This window comes from Mesoplodon bidens (assembly GCF_964165515.1).
Source record: "Mesoplodon bidens genome assembly, chromosome: 6".
Lineage (NCBI taxonomy): Eukaryota > Metazoa > Chordata > Mammalia > Artiodactyla > Ziphiidae > Mesoplodon > Mesoplodon bidens.
Window position 1 is genome coordinate 608,805 of NC_138162.1, and position 20,931 is coordinate 629,735.

General features: G+C 52.8%; 2 protein-coding genes and 1 long non-coding RNA gene across 7 annotated transcripts; 2 read left to right on the forward strand and 1 right to left on the reverse strand.

Annotated features, from left to right (window-relative positions):
• Positions 1-1,430: 1,430 nt before the first annotated feature.
• On the forward strand, positions 1,431-15,740 carry DPH7 (diphthamide biosynthesis 7). 5 transcript variants are annotated; one of them, XM_081236894.1, is made up of 9 exons: positions 1,431-2,407; positions 3,157-3,290; positions 3,837-3,924; positions 5,370-5,464; positions 5,818-6,017; positions 9,776-9,845; positions 9,966-10,031; positions 10,263-10,435; positions 10,520-11,277. In XM_081236894.1, the coding sequence occupies exons 1-9, from the start codon at positions 1,493-1,495 to the stop codon at positions 10,690-10,692; spliced, it is 1,914 nt and encodes a 637-aa protein (XP_081093020.1). In that variant the 5' UTR covers positions 1,431-1,492; the 3' UTR covers positions 10,693-11,277. The 5 variants fall into 5 exon arrangements, with proteins under 5 accessions (XP_081093020.1, XP_081093016.1, XP_081093017.1 ...); XM_081236890.1 differs by lacking the exon at positions 10,520-11,277 and adding an exon at positions 15,094-15,740 and having other exon boundaries at positions 1,436-2,407; XM_081236891.1 differs by lacking the exon at positions 10,520-11,277 and adding an exon at positions 15,094-15,740 and having other exon boundaries at positions 1,437-2,407; positions 5,373-5,464.
• A 1,368-nt stretch (positions 15,741-17,108) lies between these two features.
• MRPL41 (mitochondrial ribosomal protein L41) lies at positions 17,109-17,774 on the reverse strand. The gene has a single exon (XM_081236730.1). It carries the CDS (start codon positions 17,648-17,650, stop codon positions 17,243-17,245), a length of 408 nt encoding a protein of 135 aa, XP_081092856.1. The 5' UTR covers positions 17,651-17,774; the 3' UTR covers positions 17,109-17,242.
• A 265-nt stretch (positions 17,775-18,039) lies between these two features.
• Positions 18,040-19,847, forward strand: LOC308618615. The gene is made up of 3 exons (XR_014016039.1): positions 18,040-18,119; positions 18,561-18,883; positions 19,372-19,847. It is a non-coding gene; the product is annotated as an uncharacterized lncRNA (long non-coding RNA).
• Positions 19,848-20,931: the final 1,084 nt, after the last annotated feature.

Here is a 20,931-nt window from a genome sequence, read left to right on the forward strand (position 1 = left end):
GACCACAGCTGGCCCGAGCCCTCGGGACGTTCCCAGGGCCAGGATAACTCCCAATTCAGAGGCCAGCTCTGGCCAGGCCCATGGGGGTGGGGAATCCGATGTAGACCAGCGTGTTGAGGTTTGGGTAGTCTTCCAGGCATGGGGCCCTGAGTGTGCTCAGTCTGCTTTTAAAAACAGGCTCCTGGGATGAGGAGGCCCTGGGCTACAGGCTGTGTGTCTTGCCTGTGTCCTTTGGGGAGTGGCCAGGTTGGCCCTCCAGACTTTTTACGTTCCCTGACGAGGACTGTCTTGTGGTCAGCTATTCCTCGGAAAATTACATTAAAAGGGAAGTGTCAGAGTGTCGGCCGACCCATAGGATAACACGCTGGGTCCTGATTCCGGGTGCTTGCCGCTGTGGCTCATGGCTCATCTGGAATAGCCTTGACCTGGGGATGGCTGTCCAACATGGCTGTAGGAGCTGGTGCTGTAGCTGGTGGCTGTCCCCTCCTGATGGTGCTGTGTCTTGTGCTACTTGTTAGAGACTGAGTCTGGCCTGGAGCTAAGAGGGTGGTGGCCATGGGGGCCTAGGGTTTGCTCATATCAAGGCTCCTGGAGTGGATGCCCTCGTGAAGCTGCCCCAGGGTCCACACAGTGTTTTTATTCCCCTTTGCTTCCCTTGTTCTTTATTTGATACCCAGCCCCTGGTTTCCTTTCTCTTCTGAAGGCCCTGAACCTCTTGATTTTTGTAGCCACACATCTGAGAGCGTCTGAAAGTTCAACATTCATTCATGGTTAAAACGTGGGCCATGTTTCTTACCTGTTTGGAGCGAGGTGTAGGGGGCTGCTTGGCCTGACTGCCTTTTGTACCAGATCAAATCAAGATGTGTGGCTCAGCCATTTCAGGGTGTCCTGTTGCTTCCTGACCAACCTTTCCTGCTTCTCTCCTTCAGCTGCCATCTGAGCTGCTGACTGGTATCTGTATTTCTCGCAATAGAAACCACTTCAAAAACCACAGGCTAACTACCCAGGTAGCCACGTGGATTTGTCTTGTCCCATTTCCTGGAGCTGCCATAACAAATTATCTCAAGCTGGTGGCTGAAAACAATGTATGGTCTAGGTCCTAGAAGCCAGAATTCTCAAATCAAGGTGTGGGCAGGGCCATGCTCCCTCTCAAGGCTCTAGGGAAGGTTTGTTCCAGGCTCTCCCAGCTTCCGGCAGCCTCAGGTGGTCCTTGCCTCATAGAGACCTACCAGTCTTTACATTGTCTTTCGTTGGTGTCTAACAGACCACATCTCCCCTTCCAAAGGATGCCAGTCATATTGGATTAGGGCCACCCTAATGACCTCATTTTAACTGGATTACTTCTGTTACTAAAGACTCTGTTTCCAAAGGTCACATTCTGTGGTACTGGAGATAAGACTTCAACATATCTTTTTGGGGGACAACAATTCAATCCATAACAATATCAGACACTTGCCTTCCCCAAACCTGTTCTGTAGAGTTCACGGACTTTATGGAATGCTGTCGGCACATACCCGGTTTACCAACTCAGATCGTGGCTGTGCTGGGTGTCCGCCCCTTCATCCTAAATCTAACTGGCGCAGAGACCCCTGCCCCTGGGGCTCAGACGCTGGCTCTTCTCCATGCCTTCTGTCCACCTTCCCGTCCACCACCCGTGCTCGGGGCCCTGTGGCCGACCCTGTCTCCTCTCTCTGCTGTCCTGGCAGGCAGATGTGCGCCCACCGATGCGCCGCGCTTACTGCCCTATGGGCAGCTCCTTGGGGTGGACATGACCAGGGAGAGAGAGAGGGCAGGCCAGGCCCAGCCCTTTTGGGTCAGACCCTGGACTCTGCTCCCTGGACGCCCAGGCCCCTTGCACACCCCACCTCCATGCCCTGCTCTCCTCTGCGCCCCCTTAAGAGCCCAGCTCGCCCGTGACTCTGTGCTGGACGCTCGGCTGTCCCCTCCCAGGCCCGCGTCTCGCCGCCACGGCAGGGGGCGCGCCGTGGCACGTGGGGCCAGTCGAGGTCCGCCGGCCGGTACTGAGCGTGGGATCTCGGCCTCACGCCGGCGTCCACGGGGGCCGGAAGTCCCTCCCCGGAAGAAGCCGTGGGGACGACGGCGGAAGTGGGAGAAGTACCGCCCCTTGGGCTGTGCACCTTTTTGGCGCCGCGGGCCCGGGCACCCTGCTGTCAGCCTGGCTTCCTCACTTCGCCGCCGCCCGCTGTCCGCCACCCCGGTCGCCGCCGCGTCCTCCTCCGAATGCTGGGAGGCCGGCAGTCGCGTCCGGCTGTTGCAGGCGGTGGACACGGAGCACACCGTGGACTCGGTGGAGTGGTGCCCGCTGGAGGGCTGCAGGCACTTGCTGGCGTGCGGCACCTACCAGCTGCGGAAGCCGGAGGACCAGCCCGCCGACCCGGAGAGCAAGGTGCGCGGGGCCATCGTGGCCTAGGGAGGTCTTCACCGTGGGTTTGCAGGTCTGCGATCTCAGGTGGCATTTCCCGAGCACCTAAAGCCTCAGACTCGAACTCCTCTCTCAAGAAGAGCGAGAAAAGGCTCTTGAGAGGCAGAGCCGACCACAGGCTTTGAGATCTCTGTGATCTGCTGCGGGGGAGGCTGAAAGGGAAAAGTCTTGTGTGGGGTCGTTCAGGAGGTGTGGATGCGACCTTGGCCTTGTGGCCAGAGTGTAGGTTAGAGACAGGGCATCCTGAAAGCGGGATGTCGTCTCTCTGCAGGCGTCGTCAAGGTTATGGATGAAGTCTAGAGCAAAGAGAAAATGGGATTTCATAGGAGCTGTACGTAATCTCTTGAAGGCATCTAGCTATGCGGATCCAAACCAGGATACTTTTAAGAGTGAAAAATGGCACCGGAGCAACAGGCCTAAGCCAGGACTCTCCCAGGCAAACTGTGTCCTGTGGGGACCCTAACTGTAGCTCCTCCCTATTGGCCCATTTAGAAGGAGCATCCCATCCTGGGTCCAGCAGGGTTTATCCACCTACTCATTAATCACGTACAAGAGAAGAGACGTTTCTCCAGCTCGGAAAATCATCCGTGCTGCTTCCAGGCAGAGGTCCGGAGTCTTGGCAAACCTCTTCTTTCCCTCAGTCCCTTTTCCCATCCCTTGGGTTCCTCAGTATTTATTAAGGTAATCAGAGAACACATTTGCATTTTTTGTAGAGTGGACTGGATGTTGATGAGCCTCAAATTCGTTTGGGTCGCCTCTACCTGTATAGTTTCAGTGAGGACAGCTCTCCTTGCCCCCTGGTTGAGGTCCAAAGAAGAGATACTTCGGCGATCCTGGACATGAAATGGTACAACTTTGATAACCGTTCCCCTTGTTTGGAATTTGTCATGAGCACCTGATTGTTTGGTCAGAGGAGCCTGATGCCTGAGAGCATTCAGCAGGGCGGGGGAGTGTCTGAAGTTTGGGTTCGTTTCTCTACTGTGCTGTCCTGCCTGCCTGTTGGCGCTTGGAGGATGCTGTGGCCTCGGGGCTCGTTTCCTTTTTTCAGTTTCCAAGCCCTACAGGTACTGTCAGTCTGGGAGGTGAGGCTAGTTTTCTGCTTCCTAAGCTGAGTGATCTTGTTGGAACGGAACTGTAGGCTCCAACCTGGTTTTGGAGCTGAAATAAATACATTTATTTATTTATGGCCGTGCTGCGCAGCTTGTGGGATCTTAGTTCCCCGAACAGGGATCGAACCTGGGCCCTCGGCAGTGAAAGCGCACAGTTCTAACCAGTGGATCGCCAGAGAATTCCCTGGAGCTGAAATGTAAACAATGAGTCTCGGGGACGCATAGTGTTCTCCTGTACTCTGGCACATCCTGTGTTGTGACCGGCACGTGTGTTATCTCCTCAGGTGCCCCATTGCGGTGGCCGGCCATGCACTCTTGGGAGTGGCAGATGCTTCTGGGTCCATAGAGCTACTCCGCTTGGTGCGATCCGAGGTCAGTGACTGGGGCCAGGCTTAGTGGAGGGTGGAAGGAACCTGCATGGAGGGGGTTTGGGAGGGAGGCTGTGCTGATACAAACATTTTTCTAGGATAGTTTTCTGTTCAACGGTGAACTGTACCATAAAACATTCTAAGGTAGCACATGGTCTATTTTGAGTTATTGGGTCCTGTATCTAACTCCAAGGGGAGGACACCTGTGTGTCATCAGCAGAGGGGCTGTCAGTGGACCTGAAAGTCCTGTAAGGAAAGCCTGGGCCAGCATCCTGGGTTGATGATGTTGGGGCTAAGAAGAGCAGCGCATTTACTGGGTGAAAGTGGTGTTTCTCATTGATAATTTGGAGAGCACGTGATTCCTACGTGTATTTTCCCAAGCATCTGACAGTGATCCTGTACTGTGCATTTGTAAAATGACCACGTGTTGGGGGAGGGAGGGGACAGGGAAGGCATATAGTGGGTTGAAGGCAACAGCCCACAAGACCGTGCCCTGTCTGTGGGGGAACCCACTCTAATGTAGGTGCTGCAAGTGGGATTGGAGCAGAGGTCCAGCTGGCCTTGGGTTCATGGCACCTGAGGGCTTGTATAGCAAGGTCCTTGCTTCAGGCCAGCTGAGAGCAGCAGCCCTGTCTTAGGAAAGAGGGAAGAAATATCTGAGGAGGATATCTAGAACCAGAGCTGGAGGCAGGAACGGGTAAACCCAAGAGAGGATACAGCTGCTGGAACCCTGTTGATCGAGTTGAGCACCGTCTAGGTTGCTTAGATAGTAAAACTTAGACCTCAGAAAAGAGAAGCAGCATTTGAATGGCTAGCTGTGGCTTCTGAAAGAGAATCAGAGGAAAGTTCTCCTTGTCTCTGTCCCTGGAGGCCTGGGCAGTGGGGAACCCGCACCAGCGGTGCTCCCTGGAGCCTGCAGTAGTCTCGAGGAGGGCTTGGACAGCGACGAGTCTGAGAAGCAGAGACCTGCTTCCCCTGGGGTCACATGTGTGGGAAAGTCCTCCTTCAGGTGTGAGCGCTTCTGGAGGGCCTGGGCCGTCTGCAGTGTCCTCAGGTTCTTTTTTATTATTATTATTATTATTTTATTTTTTGGCTGCATTGGGTCTTCGTTGCTGCGAGCGCGCTTCTCATTGTGGCGGCTTGTCTTTGTTGCAGAGCGAGGGCTCTAGGTGCGCAGGCTCAGTAGTTGTGGCGCACGGGCTTAGTTGCTCCACGGCACATGGGATCTTCCCGGACCAGGGCTTGAACCTGTGTCCCTTGCATTGGCAGGTGGATTCTTAACCACTGTGCCACCAGGGACGTCCCTGTCCTCAGGTTCTGCTGTGAGTGAGTGACTGACACACTTTGTTCGCCGAGTGGATGAGGAAAGCAGGGCGTACCCGAGCCAGGGGAGTAGCCTTCTCAGGGTTCCGGGGCTGCTCCTCTGTGATGGCGTCCTTTTCTCTCCAGCAGAACTCTTACACACTACAGCCGTTCTCCCGCTTTGCCCTGGAAAAGCAGTGTCTGGCCTTGTCCTTGGACTGGTCCACTGGGAGAGCCGGAAGGTGAGGGCCAGCGGTGACAGGCCTGGGTCTTGCCTCTGAGGGTCCCTTCCTATTTTCATGTGAGAGAGAAGGAAAGCCACCTTGTGCTAGCCTCGACTGTGGCTCCCCAAGCCTGGGAGTATCACTGCCAGTCCTCATCTAAAAAGAGTGTTTTCATCAGGAGAAGCGGACCCTGGTTTATTTTGACAAGCTACTGGTAGCTTTGGTCTCTGCCCAGGCAAGCCTCTTAAGAAGCGTGTCCCCGTATCAGGTCCTGGAGAGCCTCTCTGTGACATGTCTTGGGGGCATAAAGGGCCACTGGTTGGGAGCCAGAAGAGGCGATGAGTTTGGGTCAGTGGATATATTTCAGCCAGATCTCCCCACTGCTTCCCTGTGTCTAGGGCCAGTGACCAGCCCTTGAAGATCATTAGCAGCGACTCCAACGGGCAGCTCCATCTCCTGCAGGCGTACCAGGCAGGGCCGGGAATGCAGGCTGTGGGCACGTGGCAGGCCCATCACTTTGAGGCCTGGGCTGCTGCTTTCGATTACTGGCAGACGGAAGTCGTGTATTCAGGTTGGTACTCCTCCGCTGGGCGCCCCTCTATGAAGATTTGCTGAGGAGGTACAGGCCAAGGGCATGATTCTGGCCACGTTGGGATCTCAAAGACCTTTTCCGAAAGTCTGTTTTCTGGGGCAAAAGCTGTAGTTGGTGTTCACTTAGCTGCTCCTCGGAGACTAAAGTGCAGTTTGCTGCAGGCACTGCAGGGTCTTGGGTGGCAGTGCCCCCAGTGTTGGAGCAGCCCCCTTGGGAGCCGCCGCCCCCCTCCATTGCTCTGAGTGTTGGATGCTTCTGCTCACGCTCGGAAATCCAGTCGGAACTCCTTGCTTTCCACCTGGTACTTTGGGTCCAGTAGTGACTTGTCATGCATTTCAGGCTTGTCTGTTCCCTTTTGGAGTAGTTTATCTTCCTAGGGAAAGGGAAGCGTGAGAGAGAGAGGGTTGACTTTCTGGTATTGAGAGTGGTGTGTATGGAGCGGGATGCTGACGTGGGAACAAGGTAGTTCAGGTCAACTCCTTTCACGCTCACGGCAGAGGAGGGCATGGGTCTCTGAGAGAAGACAGAAGAGGAGCTGCTGAATTTGCAGAGGCAAGAAACCATCTGCGCCCGTATCCCTTTCTGCGTCCAGTTGCTGGTAGTGTTCTGAGCTCCAGGGCGAGACGGGGAGGCCAGGGCTGCAGGGGTGTTCTGCTGGCCTGTCAGGATGCTGCACAATCTCACTGGGCCCCCAGAAGCTCCTGCTGAGGCCCTGAGGGACAGCTGTGGTGCTCAGTCCAGGAAGCACATCGGCCTCTTCTTGGCCTCTCAGCAGTGTTCACATGCGCGACCCCTCACTCCCCGCACATTCTTTTCCCTGGGTCATCAACGCCATGCCATCTGGACTTTCCCCTTCTTTCTCTGGCTTCTTTTCCGTCTGCTTTGTGGGCTCCTTTCCCTCTGCACCAAAGTGTTCACCATTCTCTGACCTCTGGATCTTCCTCTCACTTCGCATTGCTGCTCTCCTGACTTCAGTTACTGTGTCTCTTCCACAAACAGTGTGTTTAACCAGACCTTGTGTCCTGAGCTTTTCTGCATTGTCTTGCCAGCACCGCAGCGCTCGTGCAGGGATGCTCCCAGCGCCTCACTCCGCGGGTCTCCAGCTGAGCCCCGTGCTCCCTGTGTTGCCCTGTCACACACCTGCGCCTGCCTCATGTCCCGGCCCCAGGACAAGGTCTGCTCACCCAAATCACACATCTCTGTCCGCTCACTGCTCCCCTGAGTCTGTGTCTTGTTGGCTTTCTCTTCTTCTTTTTAAAAGTTAATCAATCAATTGATTAATTTTTTAGGCCACGCTGTGCAGCCTACGGGATCTTAATTCCCTGACCAGGGATCGAACCTGAGCCCGCTGCATTGGAAGCGTGGATTCTTAACCACTGGGCCGCCAGGGAAGTCCCGCTCATCCTGATATGATTTTGTGTGCTTCTTTTCCCCTGACAGAGGATTCTTTCTGGAGTATTTGCTGTCGCACCCTTGAACAGACTCAGGGAGAACGATAAAGATTTAATTTTTTGAGCTCTCATTTGTAGATTAGTTTTTCTACCTGGAGGCTTGGCTAATTCAGAGCAAGCGTGTAGTAGCACAGTGATTTAATAATTCAACACCAATTCATTCATCCAACAAACATCTATTGAGCACCTACTGCGTGCCAAGCACTGTCCTAGGGGTTCGGGAGGCATCCGTGAGCAAGAGACAACAGTCCCCGCTTTCATTGCACTTTCGTCACTTGGGGGGAGATGGACAGTGAACACTAAGCATAATAGGCACTGTAGGTGACAAGTGCTTTGGAAAGAAGAAAGCTAGAACAGGCTGAAGGCATCAGGTGCTGCAAGCAGGTGCAGGTTGTCCCATTATAGAGCCTGGTGTGTTCAGAGTAGCGAGTGGCCAGTATGGCCAGAATGACATGAGTGAGTGGTAGAATAGAGAAGGCAAGATCAGGAGTCACAGAGACAGGGCACGGGGCCTTGCGGGCCACAGGGGGGCCTTGGGCTTTTGCTCGGAGTAGAATGAAGCCATTGTAGGATATTGAACAGAGGAATGACATTTCCCGACTTACATTTTAAAATTTAAGAGAATCTGGGACTTCCCTGGTTAAGAATCTGCCTGCCAATTCAGGGGACACAGGTTCGAGCCCTGGCCCGGGAAGATCCCACATGCCGCAGAGCAACTAAGCCCATGCGCCACAACTACTGAGCCTGCATGCCACAACTACTGAGCCCGTGCACCTAGAGCCCATGCTCCGCAACAAGAGAGGTCACCACAATGAGAAGCCTGCGCACCGCAATGAAGAGTAGCCCCTGCTCGCCGCAACTAGAGAAAGCCTGCGCACAGCAACGAAGACCCAATGCAGCCAAAAAAAATAAAATAAAATAAATAATAATAATAAATAAATTTTAAAAATAGATTTTAAAAAATTTAAGAGGATCCCTTCAGCTAGTATGTTGAGTATAGATTGCAAGGGGGTGAGGGTGTAGGCTGGAGACCTGCCATGCAGGTGAGGTGTGAGAATGACTCAGGCCAAGGTGGGAGCAGTGGAGAGCAGGAGAAGTGGGAAGACCGCCTTGTGTGAAGGTCGATCAATAGGATTTCCTGGTGGAGCAAATGTGGAGTGTGAGAGAAAGAGGAGAGACCGGTGTGTAAAGAAGCCACACCAGTTCTCTTCACAAACTTGCCACAGAATGGCAGCTTGTATTTGAGGCTCACACACAGGCTCAGTGCCTGGATGGACTGATTCTGCTGATCCACTTTGTCATAGATCACGTTCATCCCATATCCGTTTTGTCTGATATAGGGATCTGTAGTGTGCTCAGTAAGTACCTGTGGGTGGGTGGATGGATGGTTTATGGATGGGTGGTGGATGGATGGTTTATGGATGGGTGGTGGATGGATGAGTGAATGGATGGTGGATGGATGGGTGAATGGATGGTGGATGGTGAATGGATGGTGGATGGGTGGGTGGGTGGTGGATGGGTGGGTGGATGGGTCGGTGGGTGGATGGTGGATGGTGAGTGGATGGTGGATGGGTGGGTGGTGGATGGATGGTGAATGGATGGTGGATGGGTGGGTGGGTGGGTGGTAGATGAGGGACGGATGGAGTTTCAGGCAGACGTGGTTGTTTTTTTGCTCCTTTTTGTCCTCTCTGTAGGTCTTCCTCTTCAGTGTTTCTTCCCTTCCCTCGAGATACCATGACATTCTATCTTCATGTTGCTTTTCTTCAAAGACTGGTTGTGGGTCAGGGCACCAGCTCCCTTGTTCTTTCTATCCTTTCAGTTTCCCCCAAACAAGCACAGGGCTCTTTTACTGTAAGGTTACAAAGGGCGTTTCTCTTTAAAACACATGGCGGTGTGTCCAAGGTTCCAGAACCTTACAAAGCCTCCCCCTCTGATGCCTCCTGCCTGCAGGTCTGTGCGGAGCACTTCGACGGGCCGCTCTGGTTCCTGGCATCTGGAGCCCGAGGGGTTGGGTCTTGTGTGACCTGGTCCCTCTGCCCCCATAGAAGTCTGCCCTTTTCCTGCGGGTGTAGCCTCTGTCTTTCCCTTCTTCCCTGCAGGTGTCTGAAGACACGGTTACAGCACAGGGGTGACTGTTTCTGGGGCTCCCCTGCCTGTGGCAGCCTGAAACCCGAGAAAAGCCACCCATGAGAATTTCCTCACAGACATAAACCCACTCCCTGAGAAACGGCCAGGTCCTGTTGTCAGTGCCCTTCCTCATCAGTGGGTGTTTCTGTTTCCATGCAGGTGGGGACGATGGCCTTCTGAAAGGCTGGGACACCAGGACCCCTGGCACACCCGTGTTCACAAGCAGGAGGTAAGTCACTGAGGGGCCAGTGCTCGGCGTGGGGGGCCAGCCCTTCCCGCCCCCGCCGCGGCCTTCTGCGGGAGAAGCAGCGCTGCCGGGCGCTTGCTCAGGCTCATCCCTCGCTCTCAGACACTCCATGGGCGTGTGCAGCATCCAGAGTAGCCCCCACTGCGAGAACATCTTGGCCACGGGAAGGTGAGTCCCCTAGGGTCCGTGCACGTGGGTTCCTCCTGCACCGTCACTTCCTTTCCCCCTGTTGGCCATTGTGATGCTTGACTGGGCCAACTCTCCACCCAGAGTGCGGGCGTCGGGGTTTGGGAAAGGAACCGTGTCCTGGAGGGGAAGTGAGCTGGGTCTTCGGGAGGTGACCCCTGCTGCCCCGGGGCCTTGCTCTCCTGCATGCTCTCTGCGGTCGATGGGTTTTAGCTACGACGAGCACGTTCTTCTCTGGGACACTCGGAGCATGAAGCAGCCGTTGGCGGACGTGCCCGTGCAGGGCGGGGTGTGGAGGCTCAAGTGGCACCCTTTCCACACCCACCTACTCCTGGCAGCGTGTATGCACGGTGGCTTTACGATCTTCAACTGCCAAAAGGCAATAGGTGAGTGGGGGGCCTGGGCGGGGGCTCCCAGTTTCCCGCCTCCTCGCCTCACCAGGCTCTTCTGCACGCTCCGCGCGTTCCCAGGGTCACCCCCTAGGCCTTGCCATGACTTGCACGTCTGCCGACTTCAGAATCTCGGTTTCAAGCATGCTGCTCTCCAGCCGTGGTTCTTCCCTGACCATCTCAATTATTTTGGTACCTTCTGCATTCAGCAGTCTGCTGGCCCTATTGGGACCTCTCCCCCAGAGGTGTGTTAACCACTGGTCGCTTTCATAACCGTCCTTGTCCCACCTTTTGCCAAGTCCTCCTGCTTGCGGACGGCGTAGGCTCCGCGGCGTCGTGTTCCAAACATCGTTCAACTCTTCCCCTCGCTCCTTCCTTATTCTCTCTGGGCAGAATCCAGTGCTGGTAAACCCCGGTCTGCTTGTGCCTGAGCCACAGAACGTGGCTGGAGGGAAACAGCCACCTGCGTGATCTCACTTCAAGTTTATGCTATTGTGGGTCCCTTGCCAGGCAAACCTTGACCTTTCTTATCTTTTCGTATTTTGTGGTGGCTTCTCTTGTTGCGTAGCACAGGCTCTAGGCATGCAGGCTTCAGTAGTTGTGCACCGGCTCAAGAGCACAGGCTCAGTAGTTGTGGCACATGGGCTTAGCTGCTCCACGGCATGTGGGATCTTCCCGGACCAGGGCTCGAACCCGTGTCCCCTGCACTGGCAGACAGATTCCCAACCACTGCGCCACCAGGGAAGCCCTGTTCCTGACCTTGATAGGGTCCCTGCTGGTTCCCATTTGGTTTGATGATATATAAGGACTAACGTGTGTGCTTAGTATTCATCAATCCATGTTTTCATGAGTATTTTTTAAAATCAGGAATTGTTGATTTTTTTGTCACATGCTTTTATAATATCTACTGAACTGTATTATTTTTCTCCTTAGATATATTAATATGGTAAATTTTGTTTATGGGTTTCCTAATATGGAATATATTCCTGGAGTAAATCCCATTTGTGTATGGTTTTGTTTTGTTTTAGTTATCAAAAACTTTTTTTGAGGTATAGTTGATTTACAGTATTATGTTTTAGGTATACAATATACTGGTTAACAGTTTTTAAAGGTTATATTCTGTTTATAGTTATTATAAAATATTGATTGTATTTCCTGTGCTGTGCAATGTATCCTTTTCTTGTTTTTGTTTTTGGGTTTTTTTTTTGGCCACGGCATGTGGGATCTTAGTTCCTCAACCAGGGATTGAACCCATGCCCCCTGCAGTAGAAGCACAGAGTCCTACCCACTGGACTGCCTGGGAAGTCCCTGTACAATATATCCTTGTAGTGTATTTATTTTATACATAATAGTTTGTACCTTTTAATTCCCTACCTCTATCTTGCCCCTCCCCCCTCCCTCCCCTTACTGGTAACCACTAGTTTGTTCTCTACATCTCTTTCTTTTTTGTTATATTCACTAGTTGTTTTATAGTTTAGATTCTACATATAAGTGATATCACATAGTATTTGTCTTTCTTTGACCTATTTCACTAAGCATAATACCCTTCAGGTCCATCCATGTTGCAGATGGCAAAATTTCATCCTTTTTTATGGCTGAGTAATATTCCGCTGTATATATACATCACATCTTATTTGTCCATTCATTTGTCGATGGACTCTTAGGTTGCTTCCATATCTTGGCAATTGTAAATAATGCTGCTCTGAACATTGGGGTGCATATATCTTTTTGAATTTTTTCATTTTCTTCAGATACATACCCAGCAGTGGAATTGCCAGAGCATACAGTAGTTAGTTCTCTTTTCAGTTTTTTGAGGAACCTCCAAACTGTTTTCCACAGTGGCTGCACCAATTTACATTCCTACCAACAGTGTAGGAGGGTTCTCTTTTCTCCACATCCTCACTAACATTTGTTATTTGTGGTCTTTTTGATGATTGCCATTCTGACAGGTGTGAGGTTATATCTCATTGTGGTTTTTATTTGCATTTCTCTGATGATTGATTATGTTGAACGTCTTTTCATGTGCCTTTCGGCCATCTGTGTGTCTTTGGAAGGTATGTTATTTTTTTTTAGCGTGGTATTGGACTCTGGTAATACTTTATTTGGGACTTTCATTAATGTTCAAAGGAGACACAGACTTTCTTTTGTGCTATTTAGCAGCATTATGTTTGGTTCATGTGAGAATCAAAACCAAAAGTGTGAAAAATTTTCTTCATTTTCTCTTGAATAATTTATATGCCATTTGGATTTTCTTTTCATTCAAGATTTGGTAAAAAAAAAAATCTCATGTGAGACTATCTGGGCCTGATATATTTTTCAGTGATGGTTCTGTGTTAACTTTCTCTATATTTTTCTATGGAAGTTGGTTTGTTTATGCTTTATGTCTCTACTGGGGTCAATTTTGTTCTCTTTATTCTTTCTTCTTTTTTTTTTTGGGCCACGCCAGGTGGCATGCAGGATCTTCACGCCCCCTGCAGTGGAAGTGTGAACTCTTAACCACTGGACCACCAGGGAAGGCCTGGGGTCAATTTTGGTGAACTGTATTTTCCTAGACAGCTATTCATTTCATCTACATTTTGAAATTTATTTGCCCAAAGATGTGTAAAGTTACTTTGATTTAAAAAAAGAATTTCTTCTCTAATAGTTATTTCCCCTTTATCATGTTTTACTTTGTATACTTATGCAAGTATACAATATTTTTTATGTCTTTTTCCTTAATTAGGTTAGTTAGTAGCATGTATATTTTACTTCTTTTAAAGAAGCAGGGTTTTACTTTTTTATTATAGTCCTGTGGTTTCTGTTCTCCACCTCATCAACCTCTCCTTTTATCTTTGTTGTTTCTCTCCTTGTGCCTCCTTTGTTCTTTTTCTAGCATTTTGAGTTGGGAATACAATTCACTTTTCTTTATTACTTTGCATTAAGTGTTTTTATGTCTGAATTTTTCTCTGATTTAAGCACATTGTTAGGTTCTGATATGTAGTAATTTCACTTTCATTTTTATGAAGAAATTCTATGACTTGAGTTTGTATTTCCCCTTTTACCCAAGTGTGGTTTAGTAGAAGGTTCTAAAATTTCTAGGTGGAAGCAATTTTTCGTATTTTGACCACATTATTTATTTTGTTTTATTGCGTTGTGATCAGAGTGTTGCTTGTACTGTTTCTACTTTATGGAACTTTGTGACTTCTTGTCGCCCAGCGTGGTTGTTCAGTTCATGCTACACCTGCGCCTGAGTAGCGGACGTGCTGTTACTGTGTGGTAGGAAGGCTGCTGTGTCCACCTGGGCCACGAGCGGGTACTGCCACTGGTTGGATATACGGCTACAGTGCGCCTTTATTGTCCCAGTGACCCTCACCTCCCGGTACCCCAGCGTGCACACCACGGAGCAGGAGGTCTCCTGGGAGCTTCCTTCGGTGGTGGTGCCGGGGCGCCTCTGTGCTCTCAGGGGAAGCTTGGTGTCCAGCTCCTCTCTGGAGCTGCCTCTGCTCAGGTAAAGCCCTGGGTTATGGAGGAGGATCTCCAGGGCCCTGGTTGTATCCTTGGTGTGTTTCCTGATTCCAGCTGCAGCCTTTCCACATCCCTGCTCATTCTGGTCGTGATTCAGATTCTGATCACAATTCAGAGTGCAGTGGCATTGATCCCTGCACTTGGGAGGTGGCAGTGGCATCCAGGCTAACTGAAGATTGAATGGCCGGCCACTGGGCCTTCCGGCTGGTGACAGTTTTCTAAGCCCACATCCCCAGCTCACTGGCCACTAGTTTTCTGAGGCTGCTCTTGCCAGCCTCGGCCTTGCCCTGGATCCTTGACCATCTCAGGTTTGGTGACACCTCATCATTTCTTTTTCTGGTCGCATATTACTTTCACACTTTCTCAGCCGTGTTCTGTCCAGAATAAGGCCGGGCCTTTGCCCGTCCTGCCCTCTTGTCTTCAGAGTTGCCATAGCAACTCACCATAAGGAAAGCTGCTCACGCTTCAACTCTTCAGTGAGTTACTCCCTTTCCAAGCTCAAGTCCAAACTCTAATGCAGCACTCCGAGCTCTGCATCACAGGACCTTCTGACGTGTCGCCAGTTCCTGATGACACCTCAGCCACATCCACTCATGTGTGGTTCCTCACGCACACCAGGGTCTTTCCACCTCTGTGCTTCACACGTGCTGTTCGCTTTATTTCTCATACACCCCTCTCCCTCCATTTGGCTCACTCGTTTGTCCTTTGCTTTTAAGTCTTAACGAGGAGCTTCTGCCAGAGTCCTAAGGGTTCAGGTTCGGGTTAGGGTTAGGGTTAGCTCTGTAGGGTTAGGGTTAGGGTTTAGGGTTAGGGTTAGCTCTGTAGGGTTAGGGTACAGGTTAGGGTTAGGGAACAGGTTAGGGTTAGGGTATGGGTTAGGGTACACGTTAGGGTTAGCTCTGTAGGGTTAGGGTACGGGTTAGCTCTGTAGTGCAGACTGACTCCTCTCTCAGGAACACAGAGTGCATTCCCTGCAGGATGATGGTCTGTGCTTCTCTGCTTGTCTGTCCGTGTCTTGATAGTCCTCTGCGTGACACACAGTGGTTGCTCTTGGCACATTGTCTCGCTTCAAGGGTGGGTAGGGCCATCGGGTGGGGGTAATGAGATCAACCCTGGGTAAGTTCCCCGTGTCCTCCTGTCTCTCGCTCCAGAGGAGAATCAGGAAGTGTTCCCAGTCACTCTGTCCTACACCTTGCCCAACTCGCTGGTGTATGGAGTCGACTGGTCCTGGCTGTACTTCCGCCACTTGCCACAGACCCATCCGTCATGCTGCTTGGGGTCCTCTCCTGGCAGCGACCCAGGAGCCAAAACAGCAGACCCAGCCTATACCCTGAAAGTTGCGGCCCAGTCGCCAGCACCCTGTTTTGAGCGTCTAGCTGATGCTGATGGAGAGGGTGGTACCAAACACCACAGTGGAGGCGGGCTGAAGACTCCTCTCCAGCCCTTTGCAGAGGACAAGAACGGCGGCCGGCTGCATGCCTCAGGGATCAAGATCTGTGACTGTGACCAGTATCTGGAGGCAGCTACCTTTGACGTCAGCCTTCTAGCCACTTGCTCCTTTTATGATCATGTTCTTCACCTCTGGAAGTGGGAGAACAGCTAAGCTAGGGAAGTTACTTGGTTTGACATCATAAAGACCATTTCTACCAATAAAACCAAGAGTATGTCTTCATCTTTTCTGAGAATGAAGTGTCCTCAGACCATCTCACTGAGATTCTGGCTGCATGCAGTTTTTCTGTATAGGGCTCAGTGCATCTTATGGAATCTCCAGGTAGGCAGTCAGAAAAGCTGTTGGCCTCTTAAATAAACCTAATCTGCTGGGGCCCTTCAAAATGGTGAATCTGTGGCAGCAGGGGGCAGGGTGTGGGTGGGGCATGGTTCCCAGCTCTGTCTTGTCAGTTTCCTGTTTCTGACTTTCAGTTCTTCATACTTATTTAAGCAACTATTTATATTAACTAAAAGGAGTGGCTTTTTTTTTTAAGCTACTTTAAAACACCAGAAGTAGTTTTATATGAACATTAAAAAAGCTCATGTCGGGGCTTCCCTGGTGGCGCAGTGGTTGAGAGTCTGCCTGCCGATCCAGGGGACACGGGTTCGTGCCCCGGTCTGGGAAGATTCCCACATGCCGCAGAGTGGCTAGGCCCGTGAGCCATGGCCACTGAGCCTGCACGTCCGGAGCCTGTGCTGCTCCACAACGGGAGAGGCCACAACAGTGAGAGGCCCGCGTACCGCCAAAAAAACCAAAAAACAAAAAAAAACTCATTTCATGGCACCAGAAGTGCTTGTATAGCCTCCTGTGTAGATAAGCAAAAAGAAGTGTATACACGTTCTGAGTTGCTTTAGCACGTCATAAACTTGAAACACGTTGTCATATGCTGAATTAGTCATACTTCCTCACTATGGCTTCAGTAAACCAAGTAGCTTCCAAACCTGGACACGGTTTAACTCCAGAAACATAACTGGGTTTGTGACTGATCTGATTCCCATAGATCAGCTCCTCCTTGTCTCTCTGCAAGGAACAGATGTTGAAGTACAGGCCACCGTGGTCAACTCCTCAGCATCCACTAATAAATACAACAGATAGGTGTTCCAAGTCAGAAAACACAAACCTCTATCCTTCGCTTTCTTAGTTTCTGATGGTACAACACTGTGTGGTCAGAACGTGTTAATGTTGAACCCTCCTCCAGAGTTTATTTTAGGATATTTCACTTAAGGGTCAGTTAAATATGAAACAGAATTAGAATCTGAGGGATTATGCACCGAAACAGGAAAACACAAGGAGGAAGGAGACTATAGATTACTAGGGAAATACGACTTTGGCATCAACTTCCTGTGTGGTCTTATCTTTAGGTTTACCCCAAGGGGGGCTGTCTCACCTGACTCCCCAAAATAAGCTGCTTTGGAACCCATAAATATTCTCATTGGTGGTTCCTTGGGGTGAATTTTGGGGGATGAATTAACCAGTGCTGTCATGCGGCTGGATCTGCCTTGTGAATTCTCTTTCTCCTCCTGCAAGCTAAGCCACGTGTTCTTGCCTACTTCCCAGAACCTGTTGGCTGGGGTTCTGGTTTGGCTGGAACCTCAGAACTTCGCCTCGGTCACTACGCCCTAGCCTGTTACGTGGCACACTTTCCTTTTCAAAATGACCAGTTGCGCCGAACAACACTAGGGTAGCCAAGGTCTTTAATAGAAGCGAAACGAGGGCAACGCCTCCCCACCCGCCACCCGGGAACTAGGCTCGGCGAGGAGGATAGGTCGAAGTCCTCAGTCGCAGGCACACCTGGCCGCCGCCGCCTGCTCCTAGCGCGGGTAGTTCTTGGGGTACAGCTGGAAGAGCTTGCCTTCCTGCGTGGGCTCAAAGCCGTACTTCTCCAGGCGCTCAGGGTCGAAAGTCCCGGCCTTGAAGTCCTTCTCGATAGCAGGTGCCGCTGTCTCCAGAAAGAGCTGCTTGGCCGTCAGGGGAGCGTCTGTGCCCTCCGGGGCGCGGTAGTTCACGTACGGCTTGAGCTTGAAGCCGGCCAGATCGGGGACTACCAGCTCCGGGACCATTTCCTTGACCTGCACGAACTTGCCGTCGCGGCCGTGGAAGCCGATGCCCTTGGCGCCGCGGCTCTTGTAGAAGGTGCGCGGGCCCCGCTTGCTGGTCCACTTGCTCATTCGGTCGGCGCCCCGCACCAGGGCGCGAGCCGCCCCGCTCAGGAGGCCCATGCCGGGGCCCCAACGACGTGAACACTCTCCGACTCCCGCGCACAGCCACGCGACCCCCGGCACCGCAGCGCTCCGCTTCCGGCGCCCACTGCAACTTCCGACACCCCCTGGCCCCCCGCGCCAGAGCAAGAGCAGCTCCGATTGGCTGCGACGCGTCCAATGTGCAGCCTTGGCCCTGCGGGGGGGCGGGACCTGTGGGGGCCTGGCCAATGCTCGGGGAGATCCCGCGTCCGGGCGGGGCGTCAGGATCGCGGCCGTGGGGGGCGGAGCTTCGAGGCGCAGTGCCGGACGCCGTGAGTGCGGACATTAGGGGCGGGGCTTCGGGAGGAGTGACGGGAGTGCCGGGTGTCGGGGGCGGGGCGTCAGGGTGGAGTGACGGGAGCGCGGGCGTCGGGAGCGCGCGATCCCGGTGAGTCGCCGCCGAGCGCCCCGAAGTGGCAGGCCTGGGGGTCCGGTTCTGTGAGCAGAGGTAGCCATCCCCTCCCCCATCCATCGCCGGGACGTACACTGCCCCACAGGGCTGTCGCCGGCGACGCACCTCAACCCAACTGCCCCCAACCCCTACGGCCCCCAACCCGACGCCTCCCAACCCTACTGCCCCCAACCCCGACTGACCTCAACCCAACGCCCCTCAACTCGACGCCCCCCAACCCGACTGCCCCCAACCCCGATGCCCCTGCAGCTGAACGCCCCCCAACCTGACTGCCCTCAACCCGACGGCCCCATAATCACTGCTCTCCAGCCCTGCGCCCTAACCTCCACGCCCCCCTAACCACCATCTTCCTAACCTCGATGCCCCCAACCGCGCCGCCCCCGGCCCCCCAGTTCTCCTGCGCTCTGTCTCCTTCCCTCCCGCCCCCTGCGCTGTGGAGCACGTGCAGCAGCTGAAGGAGGTTTGGTTGTGTGGCAGGTGCTGGGGGCTTGAGCTCTGTCGCCTGTAAGCCTGGGAGGCGTGGGGAGACCGCCCTGGTCAGGGCTGGGCCGCAGAGCTGGGGTCAAGGCGCTGCTGGTCCTTGAGGAGACATCTGAGAAGAAAGGGTTTCCCACGGGGCCGGCAGGGACCTTTGACCAGTGAGCAGATGCAGGTGACGCTGCATCTGCCTTCTGCTCCCTGACTTCTCCCGGTGGGATTTCGGAAGAGACAACCCTCTCTTACTGTTGCCCTTCCAAGGGACCTGGGAGCCACAGGGTGAAGGCCCTAGACGGGGCTCCTCCCTGCGGCACAGAGGCCAGGTGAGCAGGGCTGGTCCTCAAGTTCACTACACCCCAGACCAACACACCCACCTCCAGGGCTCAGCCACACTGCGGGGGAAATCCTGTGCACAGGCCACTAGGGAGGGTCTGGCTCACAGCCTGTAGTGGCCACACACCCCTCCCCAGGGTGCTGGAAATCCCTGCTGCACTAGGCCTTTGCCCAGCTGCCCACACTTGCCCTTGACTGGCTGGGAGAGGAGCCCGGGACTTGGCTGCAGTTCTAGGTTCCTGGGCAGCCACACGAGGGCTATTTACAGAGAGGGAAGGGGCTCCGATTGCTTGTGAAAAGAGCTTCTCTCCATGGAGAACACAGTTTTTCATCAGGGTTTTCCTGTCAATAGAAACATAATTTAACGTGGACAGGAACCTGGGGAAGGGCTGGGAGGCACTGCTTTGCACGTGAGCATGAGGTGGTGGAACATGTGCCCTCCTCGGAACCAGTCTCTCTTCTTTTGTTTCACTTTTAGCCATGGAGCAAGAGGGGGACGCCGGCCCAGAGGTGCAGAACCTGAGGATTCCAGTGAGGAATCAGCCTTAAAATTCCCAGTTATGGCCACTTCTGGACAAGGAGAAAGGGTCCTTTTAACATCTGCCCCGCAGCAACTCCTTGAAGCCTGCTGCATGTGGGGGTAGTGTGTGGGGCCTGTTTTCCCCTTGTCAGGGCTGAGGCACTCCCTCCTCTTCCCCAAGGTCACTCTTATAAGTTCCTGCTTCCCCTTAGGAAGTCTGCTTGCTTTGACTTAGGGCCTTTTACCCGTGGAACATATATAGCCACATTACAAGGGCCTTTATCTCTAAACCAGAAATTTAGATGCATTAAAACAACCGTGAAAAGCTGGAAAGTCTGAGATGCCTAACCACCAGAGACTGTATAAATAGGCCTGGGGCATCCCCGTGACCCTTCCTGTGGACAGCCTTGGCTGCCCCCCAGGGGGTGGCTGAGCTCGAAGAGACACACTTAGGAGGAGGGTGCTGCCTGGTGGATGTGGTCTTTAGCCAAGCACGCAGTCTGGGCCAGGAGGGCCTGGACGCCTCACTGTGAAGCAGAAGCTCCCACTGCTTCCATCTGCCTCCTGAGCTGAGTTCAAAGGGTTGAGTTTTCTGAATCACTTCCTTATTCTGTCTTGATGCAACATTCTGCTTTTGAAATGCTTTTCTGAGTGCATTGATTTCCTTGGGTTTTCTGGCATCGATGCTGTGTGTGATCCTGGCTCTGAAGGATCAGGCAAGCTGCTTTAGTCCTTGGCACTTGTGTAGAAACTTGAAAGGATTAACAAGTCCCCCCACCACTCCCCCAAACCCATCCTGTTCCTGGCTGCTTGGAAGGAGGTATGTGGGTACCAGGAGGAATGGAGTGTAGCTACTTGTTTGGCTGGTTTCTTCAGCTTTGGGGGGAATCTGCCAGCATCCTGTGTATGGGCGGCCCCAGCCGTCTGCCCGCTCACCATTCCACACTCACTGTTCTCTCTTTTTTTTAATCAATTTATTTATTTTTGGCTGCGTTGGGTCTTCACTGCTGTGCCCGGGCTTTCTCTAGTTGCGGCGAGCAGGGGCTACTCTTCGTTGCGGTGCGCGGGATTCTCATTGCGGAGGTTTCTCTTGTTGCGGAGCATGGGCTCTAGGCGTGCGGGCTTCAGTAGTTGTGGCACGTGGGCTCAGTAGTTGTGGCTCGCAGGCTTCAGTAGTTGTGGCACACGGGCTTAGTAGTTGTGGCTCATGGGCTCTAGAGCGCAGGCTCAGTAGCTGTGGTGCACGGGCTTAGTCGCTCCGCAGCATGTAGGATCTTCCCGGACCAGGGCTCAAACCCGTGTCCCCTGCACTGGCAGGCGGATTCTTAACCACTGCACCACCAGGGAAGTCCCTCACTGTTCTCTCTTACCTTCCTTTCTCTCTCCCTGGGGTCTGGGCTTCTGAAGCCCCTTGTTAACTCCCTCCCTGGGAGCCCTTCTCTGCTGTGAGCTGGTGTTTAATGTTCTCAAAATCCAGTTGGCTCCTTAGGGTTCCCCAGCACTGCTGCTGTGTGGGCT